Source organism: Nerophis lumbriciformis, linkage group LG01 (genome assembly GCF_033978685.3).
Source record: "Nerophis lumbriciformis linkage group LG01, RoL_Nlum_v2.1, whole genome shotgun sequence".
NCBI lineage: Eukaryota > Metazoa > Chordata > Actinopteri > Syngnathiformes > Syngnathidae > Nerophis > Nerophis lumbriciformis.
In genome coordinates, this window is record NC_084548.2 from 76,565,391 (window position 1) to 76,580,000 (window position 14,610).

Below are 14,610 nucleotides of genomic sequence, written 5' to 3' on the forward strand. Positions count from 1 at the left end.
CGACTCACTGGCAAGGCAGGCTTAAATAATGTCATTGATGGCTAACAGGTGCGCGTCCGGAAACACACGCGGCAGGTGAAAACAATAAGCAGCCACGGCAACAAACTCAGGTGTACAAAACTAACAGAAAACACAAGTGCCGGCCAGCGGATCATAACAGTATAATGTGTATATGTACATCATTTATCCATTTTTAATGAAATTTTTTAAATACATGTTACAGGTTATATATCTTTTATTATTGAATGAACATCCTAGCAGTCCTCATCCTAATGACAGATTGTACATTAACATTGTACAGTAAGTGATGCTTTATTATGTTTGTTGGTTCTCATGAAGTCTGCAGTGAGTAATAATCAGTGATGTTGAAGAAACAGACGACTGTCGTGATGCATTTTTTAAATTAATGCGCTGCGTATGTTCAAAATGATCAAAGTACGTAAATATTAAATGTTATGATAAATGCTTCTGTTTTCATGTATCATGTATATAAAATCCTATTGGAGGTGTTTGGATGTTTTTAAGGGCTTTATAGGCAAAATAGGGCAGATTGCCATTTTAAATTAATTGTAATGGTGAAAAATATAGACTATTTTCAAAAAAATGTGTTCTGTCAAACCACTAATGGTAATAAGCTGGCCAGTGGTGTTCTTATTATATGTTTTTGCTTTGAAAAATGTTACTGTGAAGAAGTATTTAAAAACAAAAAAAGCTAAATTGCACAAAATTACAATTGTTGTTCATGGACAAAGTTGCCATTTCATATAATTAAGTAATGCACAAGTTCAGAATTGGTTGTGTGGAAAATAAGACACAAATACATATTTTCATGCAGATAGCTTCCTTTATTTGGTAGAAAGATGGTGTTTCAGTTTCAAATGTGTTCCACTAACATTCAACAAGTGAACAGCGTAGGAGAAAAACATATTTGATAGTCAACCCAGATACACAAAGACACCACAAAGTATAATATCTTCTCAGTACACTCGTTGTGATGAGTGAAAGACATTGTTGTAGAAGATATGATGATATGGTTTGATTAGTTATGGTGGTCACAGCACGCGTCTCTGATGCAAACGTATGGCTCTAGGCTGTCACAATCCTCACCTTGCCATGATTCTAGAAAAAAAAAGTTTTCAGAGTGACATTACAGTTAATATCAACTAAATTTGATTGACTGATTATACTTATACCGGTGGTGGCGTCAGCATCAATAACCACACATCCATCCGTAGGAAGTGCTGATGGAAAGTCACTAAATTCGAAGGGTTTGCCATCAGTCCAGAGAAAGGTTCCCGTCTGGAAGTCAAAGTCACATTTGAATGAGTCACTCCTGAAGAGAACAACTGCATGCAATTTTATTTACTGCTCTTTTGTCACAATATTTGACATCTTGATTGTGTTAAAAATATTATTAGCATCGTACAGTATCATTATGAAACACTCAACTCTACACCTCCTATTGTCACGTTTTTGCCCTGATTTAGTGTGGAGGATACATTTATTTGATAGGTGCCAATAAATGATTCGACTGACTACTAGACAACTTTGATATTGTTAAATGTTTCACCTCAATGGCATCACTGAGTCCAATCCAGGCTTCATCTACTTCCGCATGATTAACCAGGTCTTGAACGACTGAATTTTTCACCGCACTGGTGATTGAGGCCAGATTCCCACCAAGAATGTTGCAGACACTCTAATGGTAGAAACAGAGTGAAAAAGTAGATTTGATTCATTCCATCGTATAGTTGTCATCTTTTGATAAATGAACAAACAGGTGGCTCAGCAGCCCCTGGTGTATAAATATATTATGACTACATTGTGAAATTCTTTCATACCTCTGCATCTAGAAACATCCTTTCGTCAGCTTGGAAGATGTAACAGTGATCATCCAACTGAGTCCATCCCTTGGGACAGCAAACTTCTGCAACATAATCATTATTTTCAGAATGAATAACATAAAATAAGTCATTGTTAATTGAAAAAAAAGTCGTCATAGCTACCAACCTTTGCTAGGACGAGACCACTGTGTAGAAGGTAAGAACAGAGCATTTACAAATATGAAGACAGCAGACAATGAAAGAGGATAATACATGTTTATTGAAGTCAGCAGGTGAGATTTGGACTTACAGCTCCAGTCATCAGTCCACTGATCCCACAAAGGAGGAAAAACACGCGAAGAGAAAACGCCATCTGTGCAATGATAGACAAACTCTGTTATATTGAACATGCCATTAAACAGAGTTCGAAAAGTCGCATTTAAAGTTGTAGTGTGTTACCTTTAGAGTTTTCAGGGCTGTTGGATGCTGAACTAAGGGACAACTAAGAGCCATCCTTTTATTTGCTGGCTTGACGCAACCCTGGAATGATCTGTATGTTAATTATGGACTGGTGTCAGCAACAAGGAACTACTGAATAAAAAATAGTCACAAGTTGACGTACATAATTGGTTTAATTAGTCTATTAACTTGAGCTCAGTTTCACACCCAAACAATGAAACAAAGACACCATTGCTATCCTTGTCAAACTTTTTTTTTTGTATGTACAGGATGCTTCTCCTTACGTGGAGCATACAATGTGGGACTATCTTGGTTGGAACTCTGCTTCAACATTGCATGGAAGTCAGTCACAGTCGTTCTCAGGATTGGCAGACCAGGCTGATGGTCTCCCTATTCATGAAGGTTGAAGGGTTTCTGTGGGAAAATTAATTCCAGACTGCTGGAGAAAACTTTAGGACCATTAGTCAAACCTCAGCTATAGGAGGTGCATTGAGGTCTGTGTCTTGGTAATGGAACACTGAACCAGCACTTCAACTAGGTCCCTCACTGTGCCCTGTGGGGAGTGCTCTGCTTGTATGGGGTACGTGGCTCTAGCATTCGTTGGAGCAGGAACCATAGCAGAAGCCTATATCCACCTAAATACATACTAGGGCTGTCATTGTTAACGCGTTAACGCATGTGATTAATAATTTTTGAAAAATATTGCTCTACCATGAATGGATGATTTGTCACAGTGATTGTTTTTACCAATTCCAGAAGGCAGCACACATTATGCACAGGCAGTGATCACATGACACACCAGTGATAGTCAGAGCGATGTGCTATGCGCCCACTGCATCAAACCAAACCTTGATTGAAGTTTAGATAAAACTGAGGTAACATTAATGTCCCCGAAGCCCACCCGTTTCCAAGAACTAATGTCCTGAGTTTGTAGCAATATAACAATATACTGAAATGTACCAATGTGGAATAGTCTTATTACCAAATCCCTTGACCCGGACACACACAATGAAGTTGTAGACTTTGTGCTTTTCCAAGTTTTGTTTTGTTGTGTAGAACGGCGTCTGGAGCACAATAGTTCGATATGTCTGGGAACGTGACCGACAGATAGTTCGCGGGCTGCTTGCTGTACAACAGCCATCTTGTCTTGGTTGACCACCACTGGTTTTCACTTCCGAGAAGAAGTCCTGTGACGGAATACAAGCAATAGCTGGAGAAAAACCCACGCAAGCACGGGGAGAACATGCAAACTCTACTTAAAGGAGCCAACAGGGATTCGTGCTGACATGCTAACCACGAAGCCACAGTGCAGCCTGGATCCTTTCCACACTTTGACAAGTATCAGTTTGAACAAAAAAAATATACCAAGGATAAAATCAGAAAGGAATCAAGTGAGTTTGCTTGTCTTTTGAAGATGGGCTTATAAAACCTGCTTGTAGACAGTAAATTGTGGACTGATGACATCTGATTGTTGTCCTGAAATACGATCAAAACACCACAACCAGAACAAGTTGTCAATTCTCAATTAAAGTCTGGAAGTGGACTAGAAACAAGTGTCAGTGAAGGAGACAAAAATATGATTTTTTTCCCAAATACAGACATTAGGTATGAAGATGCTTGTTCTAGCTATGCAGTGTTGAACTGACCTAAACCACAGACGTTGTCTTCAGCTTGTTTTGGAGCTTTTGATGAAATGCTTCACTTGCCTGTGTAATTTGTGTGTAATTGCTGAGTAATCACTCACACAAAGGGTGATTTACTGTCATTCAGATGTCTTTTCTCAGCACATCAAATCCGAGAAGAGCCCATAGATCTGGTTTGGACAGAAGGTTTGCCAACGTCTGTCTTTCACATTGTGCACTGAGTCAGAGCTCTCAACAATGGCTGAGATGTGATGCCATCACAATCAAAATGCTTCCGACAAAAACACTGGATTTTTTAAGGTAGTTACATGAAGTTTATTTTTTGATATGATACCATTCAGAATCCTTTCAACAAAACCACCAAAACTTGATCTCAAGGTTTCTTTTAAATAAGACAAGAAAAAACTTGGCAAAAGTTGGTACTGAAAATGTCCCTTTGGCAAAATCAAAGTCAAGGTGAGGTTGGTGTCAATTTGCAGAAAAAACAAACAAAAGGATTGTTCGTAGGAGTATGCAGGTGCACTTTAATCAATAGGAAACATGTTTGAAAATAACAATTATGTCAGTATTCAAACATTTTTACTTTTATAATCTCTGGAATCACTACACTACGTCTGTCTTCTTGGACTTGTCCCCACCTATCTGTGTTCCTTTGTGTGTAGAGACTACGGTCATTACAGCCCACACTCACAGGATGTCCTCCACATGTTGGTTCCTAGAGCCAACACAGAACTTGGAAATAAAGCATTCAGTTCTGCTGCTCCCTGGCCATGCAATGACATCCAGAAAGATCTGAGGCTACCAGAATTGATCACTTTGGGGGAGTTTAAGACCATTTTAAAAGATGGAGAAACCAGTTCTCTTGGGAAATGTACTTGCTTTTAAAAATAATTTTTACTTAATCGTTTTAAATTAGTTTTGACCTGTTGTGGTATGACTGCTGTTGTTCTGTTGTATTGTCTTGTTGTAATTATTATTGTAACTTTGTTTGTGTTGCCCTCTTTGTCAGGTCGCTCTTGAAAAAGAGATCTTAATCCCAATGAGTCTCTACCTGCTTAAATAAAGGAAATTGATTGATTGATTGACTACACACAGTATGTTTAATTTGCGGTCTTATGCTTGTGCTGTCACGTGTTACTGAGTGGTCCAAAAGGCTTCAAAAACATTTTATTTCTGACAATAAAGAATCAGAATCTGAATAGAAGGCATCCTCCCCATAGGGCGTACAGCCTCAGGAAGGAGATTAATAAGATAACTGTAAGGCCTATGATTGGGAAGGGAATGTGTCTTTTTCTTGCTTCAAAGTTTATTCAGTTCAAGTGACTCGAGGGCAGGGATTCTCAAAGATCCATATCAGTATAGTATGTACATTTCTTTTGTTTTGGAAAACTGGTTTGCTTGCGTAATTTTTTGCAACGATGGGCCCATTTGTTCTTCTGACTGACTCTAACCACACAATAACTTGTGTACCATCAGAATATCATACTGTATACCTATCAGTAGCCAACAGTCTGCCCGCCCTGCTGTCAGTGTTCCACAGCAGGCAGGTATGCTCAATATTTTTTTTTTATAAATACAGGAAACATTTCATCCAGTCGCCATGAATAATATCACACCCCTTGTTTTTAACATTAAAAAACATGTATTGATGTACAGTGTTCCTTCACCACTTTGTGGTTCCTCACACTTTGGTTGTTTGAGTTCATGTTTGTAAAACACCACCATCTTGTGGACACATTTGTTCATTGCAGGTGTTTTGTTTATCTCTAATGATATCAGTAATAAGTAAGAAAGAAGGGCCCATACTTCGGGAGACTCCCGAAATTCAGCGCCTCTCCCGAAAACCTCCCGGGACAAATCTTCTCCCAAAAATCTCCCGAAATTCAGGCGGAGCTGGAAGCCACGCCCCCTCCAGCTCCATGCGGACCTGAGTGAGGTGTCAACAGCCTGTATTCACGTCCGCTTTCCCACAATATAAACAGCGTCCCTGCCCAAACACGTTATAACTGTAGAATGATCAAGGGCGAGTTCTTGGTTTCTTATGTGGGTTTATTGTTAAGCAGTTTCATTAACGTCCTCCCAGCGCGGTAACAACACACAACAACAGCAGTCATGTTTTATTCTACCGTAAAGCAGTTCGTCTGCCGTAAACAGCAATGTTGTTGTAATATATTGAGTTGGAGGCAATAACCAGGCGAGGTGATGAAGTACGTCTCTTTACTGTAGACTTCAGAACAGACTCACACACTTGACGTCAGGAGAGAGTTTAAGTTCCTACCTTGTGTCAAAAATGATTTACGACCTTATGTCAAAAATGATTTATGACCTAGCTGTCAAAAATGAGCTGTCAAAAATGATTTACGACCTTATGGCAAAAACGATTTATGACCTAGCTGTCAAAAATGATTTACGACCTTATGGCAAAAATGATTTATGACCTAGCTGTCAAAAATGACCAAATGATTTTCGCGCGCTGAGAAGTAGGCGGGGTCTGATTCCGGAGGTGGGGGTTGTTTCCGAATGTGAGCGTGAGAGTATCGAATGAAAACGACAGCGCCACATGCGGATAAAGCGTATCGTGTTTTTCTATACTTTATTGTTACAGCCCATAATGCCAACGAACAATAAAGATGGTAACTTTGTTTAGAAATATTTATTCATACCGTAAATGTGCTGTTTATTACGTTGTTACATGAACACTGATAACTCTTAAAGTTTTGTCCATTTTTATAGCAATGAAAAGTGTTGATAAAAAAACAACTAGTAATCAATGTTTTGAGGACGGTCAAAATAGCGGTAATAAATACAAACAAAACAACACCAAAGCTTTCTCGATGTGTTAAGAAAGCCACACATATGTACAAAACACATTAATGTCTTACAAACAACAAGCGTTTTGCCTCTAACAATAAACGTTCTAAAACATTTACGAATTAAAACATATAAAAAAAACATATTTTAAAACTCATATAATAGTAGAACAATATTTGTTTTTGCTAAAGAAAGTATATTATATAGGTATGTTGCTAATGTTTTACGAATTAAAACATATAAAAAAACATATTTTAAAACTCATATAATAGTAGAACAATATTTATAATGTTTGTTTTTGCTAAAGAAAGTATATTATATAGGTATGTTGCTAATGTTTTACGAATTAAAACATATAAAAAAAACATATTTTAAAACTCATATAATAGTAGAACAATATTTATAATGTTTGTTTTTGCTAAAGAAAGTATATTATATAGGTATGTTGCTAATGTTTTACGAATTAAAACATATAAAAAAACATATTTTAAAACTCATATAATAGTAGAACAATATTTATAATGTTTGTTTTGCTAAAGAAAGTATATTTTATAGGTATGTTGCTAATGTTTTATACATGTGTTTATTTTAAATAACACTTTGTTAAAATATTTTAAGGTATTAGTTATTTTTGAGCACATTTGACAATTGTTGATAACTGTGATATGATTTTATTTTTTTTAAACATTTCTAATTTACATAAACTTGTTGTAAAGACAACATGTTTGTTTCGTGTTTTAACATTAAGGAAAGTTTGTATTGTTTATTATTGTTGTTTGGCACAGTTTATTTTTAATAAGCTAAACGTTTTATTAAAGTACACCACAGATTAACATTCGCACATGTCCAAAAAATTGCAACGTTGTACAAGTTGAAATAAGAATAATAGTTGCAACACACAAACTGTCTGTTGTTTAGAAACGTTTTTGAATCGTTGAAATGAAAATGCTGTACACAATGTGTTTGATGAATAAAAAAAAACATTTTATTGAAACAAAAGTTTTGTCACATCATTCAAGGTTTAGCCAATGCGTCAACAATGTCAATGTTTAACTTAATCCATTCTGGCAAACACACACACATAACAAATGGTTGGAATGTGCACGCCTCAGAATTTATGCATTTACGACCGTTATAAAGAGACAGATTTAATGGGGGGCAGAGGGTATCCCCAAGCCAGAAACCAGATGAACCTTTGAGTACACAAACACATACACACACACTTTTTAACTTCTTTACTTAATCCATTCCGTAATTTTTATTTCTACATACTGATATGCTAAAAGTTTTAAGTGTTGTATGTGCATACAAAGGTTTAAAATTATTTTTTAAGGTTTTATTTCTCCTTTTTTTTTTGTCGAGAATAATTGTTGTACGTTCTTGGATAGCAGAGGTGACAACATAAGTTGTAGTGTCCATAGTTCATTGTCATCTGCAGTCGGTATTGTTTATCATGATGCTGGTTATTATTATTTAAAACATGACCAACATTAGCATTTGAATAGAACATACGTCCTCAAAGAGGTTGTTTCTTCCATTTGATGGATTGAATTATTACATGTACTAAAATATACATGTACTAATATATACAATACATGTATTGAGACAGAGGTCTCCAAATATTTTCCAGCAAGGTTTGCATACTGAAAAAACAAAGCCATTTTGATATTGTTATTACACATACATGCATACATACATATACTACATATGAATATATGTATATTGTTATATATATACATATATACACATACATATACATACTGTATATATATATATATATATATATATATATATATATATCCATATATGTATATATATATATATATATATATATATATATATATATATATATATATATATATATATATATATATATATACACACACACACACACACACACACACACATTCACATACATATATATACATGTCTATATAAATAACTAAAAATGTTCAGCCTGTGCTAAAAGTGACAAAGCGTATCATTATTATTATTTATTAATATTGAAATGTAATGTTTTTGTCATTATATTACATATTTTTGCTCTTTTCAACATTTACATTTTTTAAATTTTTTGTTTGATTTGATTTTGAGAACATGCTGCTGGCCAACAAACAAACATATATATATGTACATTTATACACCGTATATACATACTTCACTTTTCCACACAATACAGTAGCTTTAAGTGATGATGTTTTTACAGAATTAAGAGATAGAAAAGAAGAGAAAGAAGAAAAAAGTAGTAGACAAAGGGTTTTTTAGAAATGGCGGGCGACTCATCTCGGACGCGATAATCAAGAGTGAGTCAGTACTTCTGAGTCACATCAAGCTCGTATTCATTCAACTAACAACACAAAAAACAGCAGTCTAAACTTCTTCTTCTTGCCTCTAATGCGCAAATGTTTCTTCATTTTACCAACAAAAACTTCTGTGACCGAAGCAAAAATATGGATACTTCAAAATACGCTGTGAGTACTAGTATTTCAAAGTTGGTCTTCTTTTGTGTGTAATACCCTGCTAGTATTGCAAACTTGATGTTATTATTGTTATAGTAATTGTCAATTTATTTACACAATGTATTGAACTTTCTGAAAAAAACTCAACTTGAAGTAAGAATACAAGAACACCTTTTTCCTATTTGAGATATTTAGTTGTAATCAAAATGCAATACGATATAATAACATAATAATATGTATGTGTATGCACATATTTATGGAATTTTATCTGATCATTTTCACACTGCTTTGTTTTGATTTTTGTAAAAAAAAAAAAAGACTGTAAAGAATGTGTTTTTATTTGATTATTCTTTTTGTGTTAAGTGAAGAAATGTGGCGTCATAAACTCCTGGTGCATTACACAACATTTATATTATCTATTTATTTATATTTATATATTCTACTGTCATGAGTTGAGGGTAAAATATTTTTTTTTAGGAAATATGTAGGTACAGATGAATAAAGCATTTATTTAGATGTTGTATGAAATAGCAAAATTCCACCATTCATTTACATTTTACTCAATTTATGATGTATAAAATGTAATTAATCTTACTTTTATAATCAAAGGGATCTGTAGCTTGAAGAAGATACAATAAGAGTGATAATATAAAAAAAAATTATAATATGTGCAAGCTATAAGTAATAAACAATCTTAAGTTGCCAAAAGAGGCTAGCAGAAAAAGTATTTTTTCTCATCAAAAGGGGAGAAAAACAAGTTGAGATCTAAACATACTCTAAAACATTTGTATGCACAACATTGTATGTATTTGTATGTGGAATCAAAGTATGTAATAAAAAAAAAAGGCTTGAAATAATATCAAATATGTATCAGTTTGAGAAACAGTATAAGCATACGGTGTTTTCAAAATACAACAAAGGAGAAGAACTGTACTTAATATCGTGTCAAACACTTCATATTTATTGAACATGATTTGGATCAAGTAAGTTTGGCTTCTTCACTCTCCCTTTTTTCTATGTGTTGAACTGTTTGAGTATTAATTGTTTATTTTGAATATGATCCCAATAAACCATATTGTTTTGTAATAATTGCGCGTGAAGCAGTCAACCCCATCTTTTTTTATCACGTATTTGTAAAAAATCCTCTAAATGTTTCATGTAGCAACACCAGATTTAACTCTGACAACTCGATTATTCCAAAAAATAGGTGAAATAATTTTCTCTTTTTGAAGCATTTTTTTTTGCTGTTGATTTTGTTATTTTTTTTCTACCATCATATTTGACATTTTCCCTCTTAATAAACTGAAGAAAAATTAAGGCATAATTTGTAAAAACAAAACAAACAACAACAACACAATATTGTCTGTGTGTTTGAAGTAAATTTAATTGAATTCAACAATAATGTAAAATGTCAAAATTTGATCCAAATGTATTCAAGGATGCTATTTGTAAATAAACATGTTTAACAAATCTAATCCATAGCACTGTGTAATGTATTGCCGGTATATTCTATTTGCTAATGTCTATATTATATACTATGAGAATTTAAATGCTATTAGTGTTGTACAGTTACAGGTTGCACATACATAATGCCATGAAAAAAAAAGCATAATGGTCATAGTGATTGTAAATAATATGTTGGAGCCTTGATCTTTTCATGGAATAATCATTAGCTCTTGTCATACAAAATGTATTTCAGCGAAACTGTAAAAGGACAGTTCTACATAATCAATATATTTCAAGGAAATATAATCTATGAATACAGGATTTAATTTACTGTACAATTCATAAAAAAATTTTTTCATGACGTGTGCTGATTGACCTGATCACTGACGTATAACAACACACCATCCAGGTAAAACTCCACACTTAATGTCAAAGAGTGGTCAAAATCAATTGTGTGATTAATCTTAATTCATACATAATTAATGCATTAATTTTTGATAATTCACATTAGCAAAGTTTTACAACCCAAATTTTTACATTTTTTTTTGTGTTACTTGTTATCCAAACTATACTTTAATATAATGTTAAAATGTACTCTTTAGTTATTTTCATTCAGTCCTGTTACCTTAACACATGACATAATATTCCTCCATAAGTCACATGGTCCACAGGTAGTTGCATCATTCACATCCTCTGCAGGGAAGGAACATTAAAAGTAAGTTTATAAATTGTTATGTATATTCCATCATATATAGAACACTATGACAGGGGGTTCAAATCTCAACACAATCCTGTTACATACATTATTATTATTATTTTTAAATACATGTTTTGTTGATGATTGTAATGTTTTTAGTGTCAACATGACATTAGCGTACATGCCATAAGGTTATATTTCATCTAAAATCTCACTCCTGTTACTTTCAGTGCTGTTATTAAAATGTGTCATCTTCAGCTTCGGAACCTTGTAAAATGAAGTTGTCTGGGATGAAACAATGGGTATTTTGAGTCGTGGAGTATGTGTTTTATCACATTTATAGCTTAGTTTTTATTACATTTTTTAGAGGGAACAAATATACATAGATGTCATAAGAATGTGCTGTAAATGTATGTTGGTTGAAATAATACAACATTTAAAAAGAAAAGCAAGAAGAAACACAACTAAACAAGTTATTTTTTTCCCACTCTTCTAGTACTTATCGGCAAAAAGGTGTTTCTATACCAAAGATAAATATTGTTTAAAAAAAAAAAATCTGAATTAGAAGTCCGTTTCAGTAATTATTATTATTTTTTTTTTGGTCTTCCCTCCAAAAGATATATTTTATCATATTTAAAAATGAAAAAGACATAACTTAAGTTTATTTGGAACATTACAACAATCACATGATTCAAGTTTTTTTTTACCGTAATCATTAATAATAATAATAATAATAACAGACGACATGTTTATAGCAGGCCATTTTTTCGGTCTCCCTATTTTTTAATGAACGATTACTTCCTGCTGCTGTTTGCGGCACCTGCTGTTTGATGCCTTCCAATCCTGCGTTTATTTTGTAAAAACTACATTCCAAACGCCGTGAGTCAGACGCCACTTTGACCTGTGGGCTCCTTCTAAAGGCCGCCAATTATGCCTTAATTTTTCTTCAGTTTATTAAGAGGGAAAATGTCAAATATGATGGTAGAAAAAAAATAACAAAATCAACAGCAAAAAAAAATGCTTCAAAAAGAGAAAATTATTTCACCTATTTTTTGGAATAATCGAGTTGTCAGAGTTAAATTTGGTGTTGCTACATGAAACATTTAGAGGATTTTTTACAAATACGTGATAAAAAAAGATGGGGTTGACTGCTTCACGCGCAATTATTACAAAACAATATGGTTTATTGGGATCATATTCAAAATAAACAATTAATACTCAAACAGTTCAACACATAGAAAAAAGGGAGAGTGAAGAAGCCAAACTTACTTGATCCAAATCATGTTCAATAAATATGAAGTGTTTGACACGATATTAAGTACAGTTCTTCTCCTTTGTTGTATTTTGAAAACACCGTATGCTTATACTGTTTCTCAAACTGATACATATTTGATATTATTTCAAGCCTTTTTTTTTTATTACATACTTTGATTCCACATACAAATACATACAATGTTGTGCATACAAATGTTTTAGAGTATGTTTAGATCTCAACTTGTTTTTCTCCCCTTTTGATGAGAAAAAATACTTTTTCTGCTAGCCTCTTTTGGCAACTTAAGATTGTTTATTACTTATAGCTTGCACATATTATACATTTTTTTTTATTATCACTCTTATTGTATCTTCTTCAAGCTACAGATCCCTTTGATTATAAAAGTAAGATTAATTACATTTTATACATCATAAATTGAGTAAAATGTAAATGAATGGTGGAATTTTGCTATTTCATACAACATCTAAATAAATGCTTTATTCATCTGTACCTATATATTTCCTAAAAAAAACTATTTTACCCTCAACTCATGACAGTAGAATATATAAATATAAATAAACAGATAATATAAATGTTGTGTAATGCACCAGGAGTTTATGATGCCACATTTCTTCACTTAACACAAAAAGAATAATCAAATAAAAACACATTCTTTACAGTCTTTTTTTTTTTTTACAAAAATCAAAACAAAGCAGTGTGAAAATGATCAGATAAAATTCCATAAATATGTGCATACACATACATATTATTATGTTATTATATCGTATTGCATTTTGATTACAACTAAATATCTCAAATAGGAAAAAGGTGTTCTTGTATTCTTACTTCAAGTTGAGGTTTTTTCAGAAAGTTCAATACATTGTGTAAATAAATTGACAATTACTATAACAATAATAACATCAAGTTTGCAATACTAGCAGGGTATTACACACAAAAGAAGACCAACTTTGAAATACTAGTACTCACAGCGTATTTTGAAGTATCCATATTTTTGCTTCGGTCACAGAAGTTTTTGTTGGTAAAATGAAGAAACATTTGCGCATTAGAGGCAAGAAGAAGAAGTTTAGACTGCTGTTTTTTGTGTTGTTAGTTGAATGAATACGAGCTTGATGTGACTCAGAAGTACTGACTCACTCTTGATTATCGCGTCCGAGATGAGTCGCCCGCCATTTCTAAAAAACCCTTTGTCTACTACTTTTTTCTTCTTTCTCTTCTTTTCTAACTCTTAATTCTGTAAAAACATCATCACTTAAAGCTACTGTATTGTGTGGAAAAGTGAAGTATGTATATACGGTGTATAAATGTACATGTATATATGTTTGTTTGTTGGCCAGCAGCATGTTCTCAAAATCAAATCAAACAAAAAATTTAAAAAATGTAAATGTTGAAAAGAGCAAAAATATGTAATGTAATGACAAAAACATTACATTTCAATATTAATAAATAATAATAATGATAAGCTTTGTCACCTTTAGCACAGGCTGAACATTTTTAGTTATTTATATAGACATGTATATATATGTATGTGTGCGTGTGTGTGTGTGTGTATATATATATATATATATATATATATATATATATATATATATATATATATATATATATATATATATATATATATATATACATACATATATGGATATATATATATATATATATATACAGTATGTATATGTATGTGTATATATGTATATATATAACAATATACATATATTCATATGTAGTATATGTATGTATGCATGTATGTGTAATAACAATATCAAAATGGCTTTGTTTTTTCAGTATGCAAACCTTGCTGGAAAATATTTGGAGACCTCTGTCTCAATACATGTATTGTATATATTAGTACATGTATATTTTAGTACATGTAATAATTCAATCTATCAAATGGAAGAAACAACCTCTTTGAGGACGTATGTTCTATTCAAATGCTAATGTTGGTCATGTTTTAAATAATAATAACCAGCATCATGATAAACAATACCGACTGCAGATGACA

At 32.8% G+C, this 14,610-nt stretch overlaps 1 protein-coding gene across 1 annotated transcript in view; it reads right to left on the reverse strand.

Moving 5' to 3' along the window:
- Positions 1-824: 824 nt before the first annotated feature.
- LOC133573131 (snaclec botrocetin subunit beta-like) overlaps positions 825-14,610 on the reverse strand; it is a 21,153-nt gene continuing 7,367 nt past the window's right edge. The window contains exons 2-8 of the mRNA XM_061926030.1: positions 2,283-2,363; positions 2,134-2,196; positions 2,011-2,029; positions 1,842-1,927; positions 1,571-1,699; positions 1,194-1,299; positions 825-1,119 (exon numbers count right to left, since the gene is read on the reverse strand). Of these exons, the coding sequence (XP_061782014.1) occupies positions 1,040-1,119; positions 1,194-1,299; positions 1,571-1,699; positions 1,842-1,927; positions 2,011-2,029; positions 2,134-2,196; positions 2,283-2,336 (537 nt within the window). The 5' untranslated portion in view covers positions 2,337-2,363 and the 3' untranslated portion in view covers positions 825-1,039. The remainder of the gene's footprint in view (positions 1,120-1,193; positions 1,300-1,570; positions 1,700-1,841; positions 1,928-2,010; positions 2,030-2,133; positions 2,197-2,282; positions 2,364-14,610) is intronic.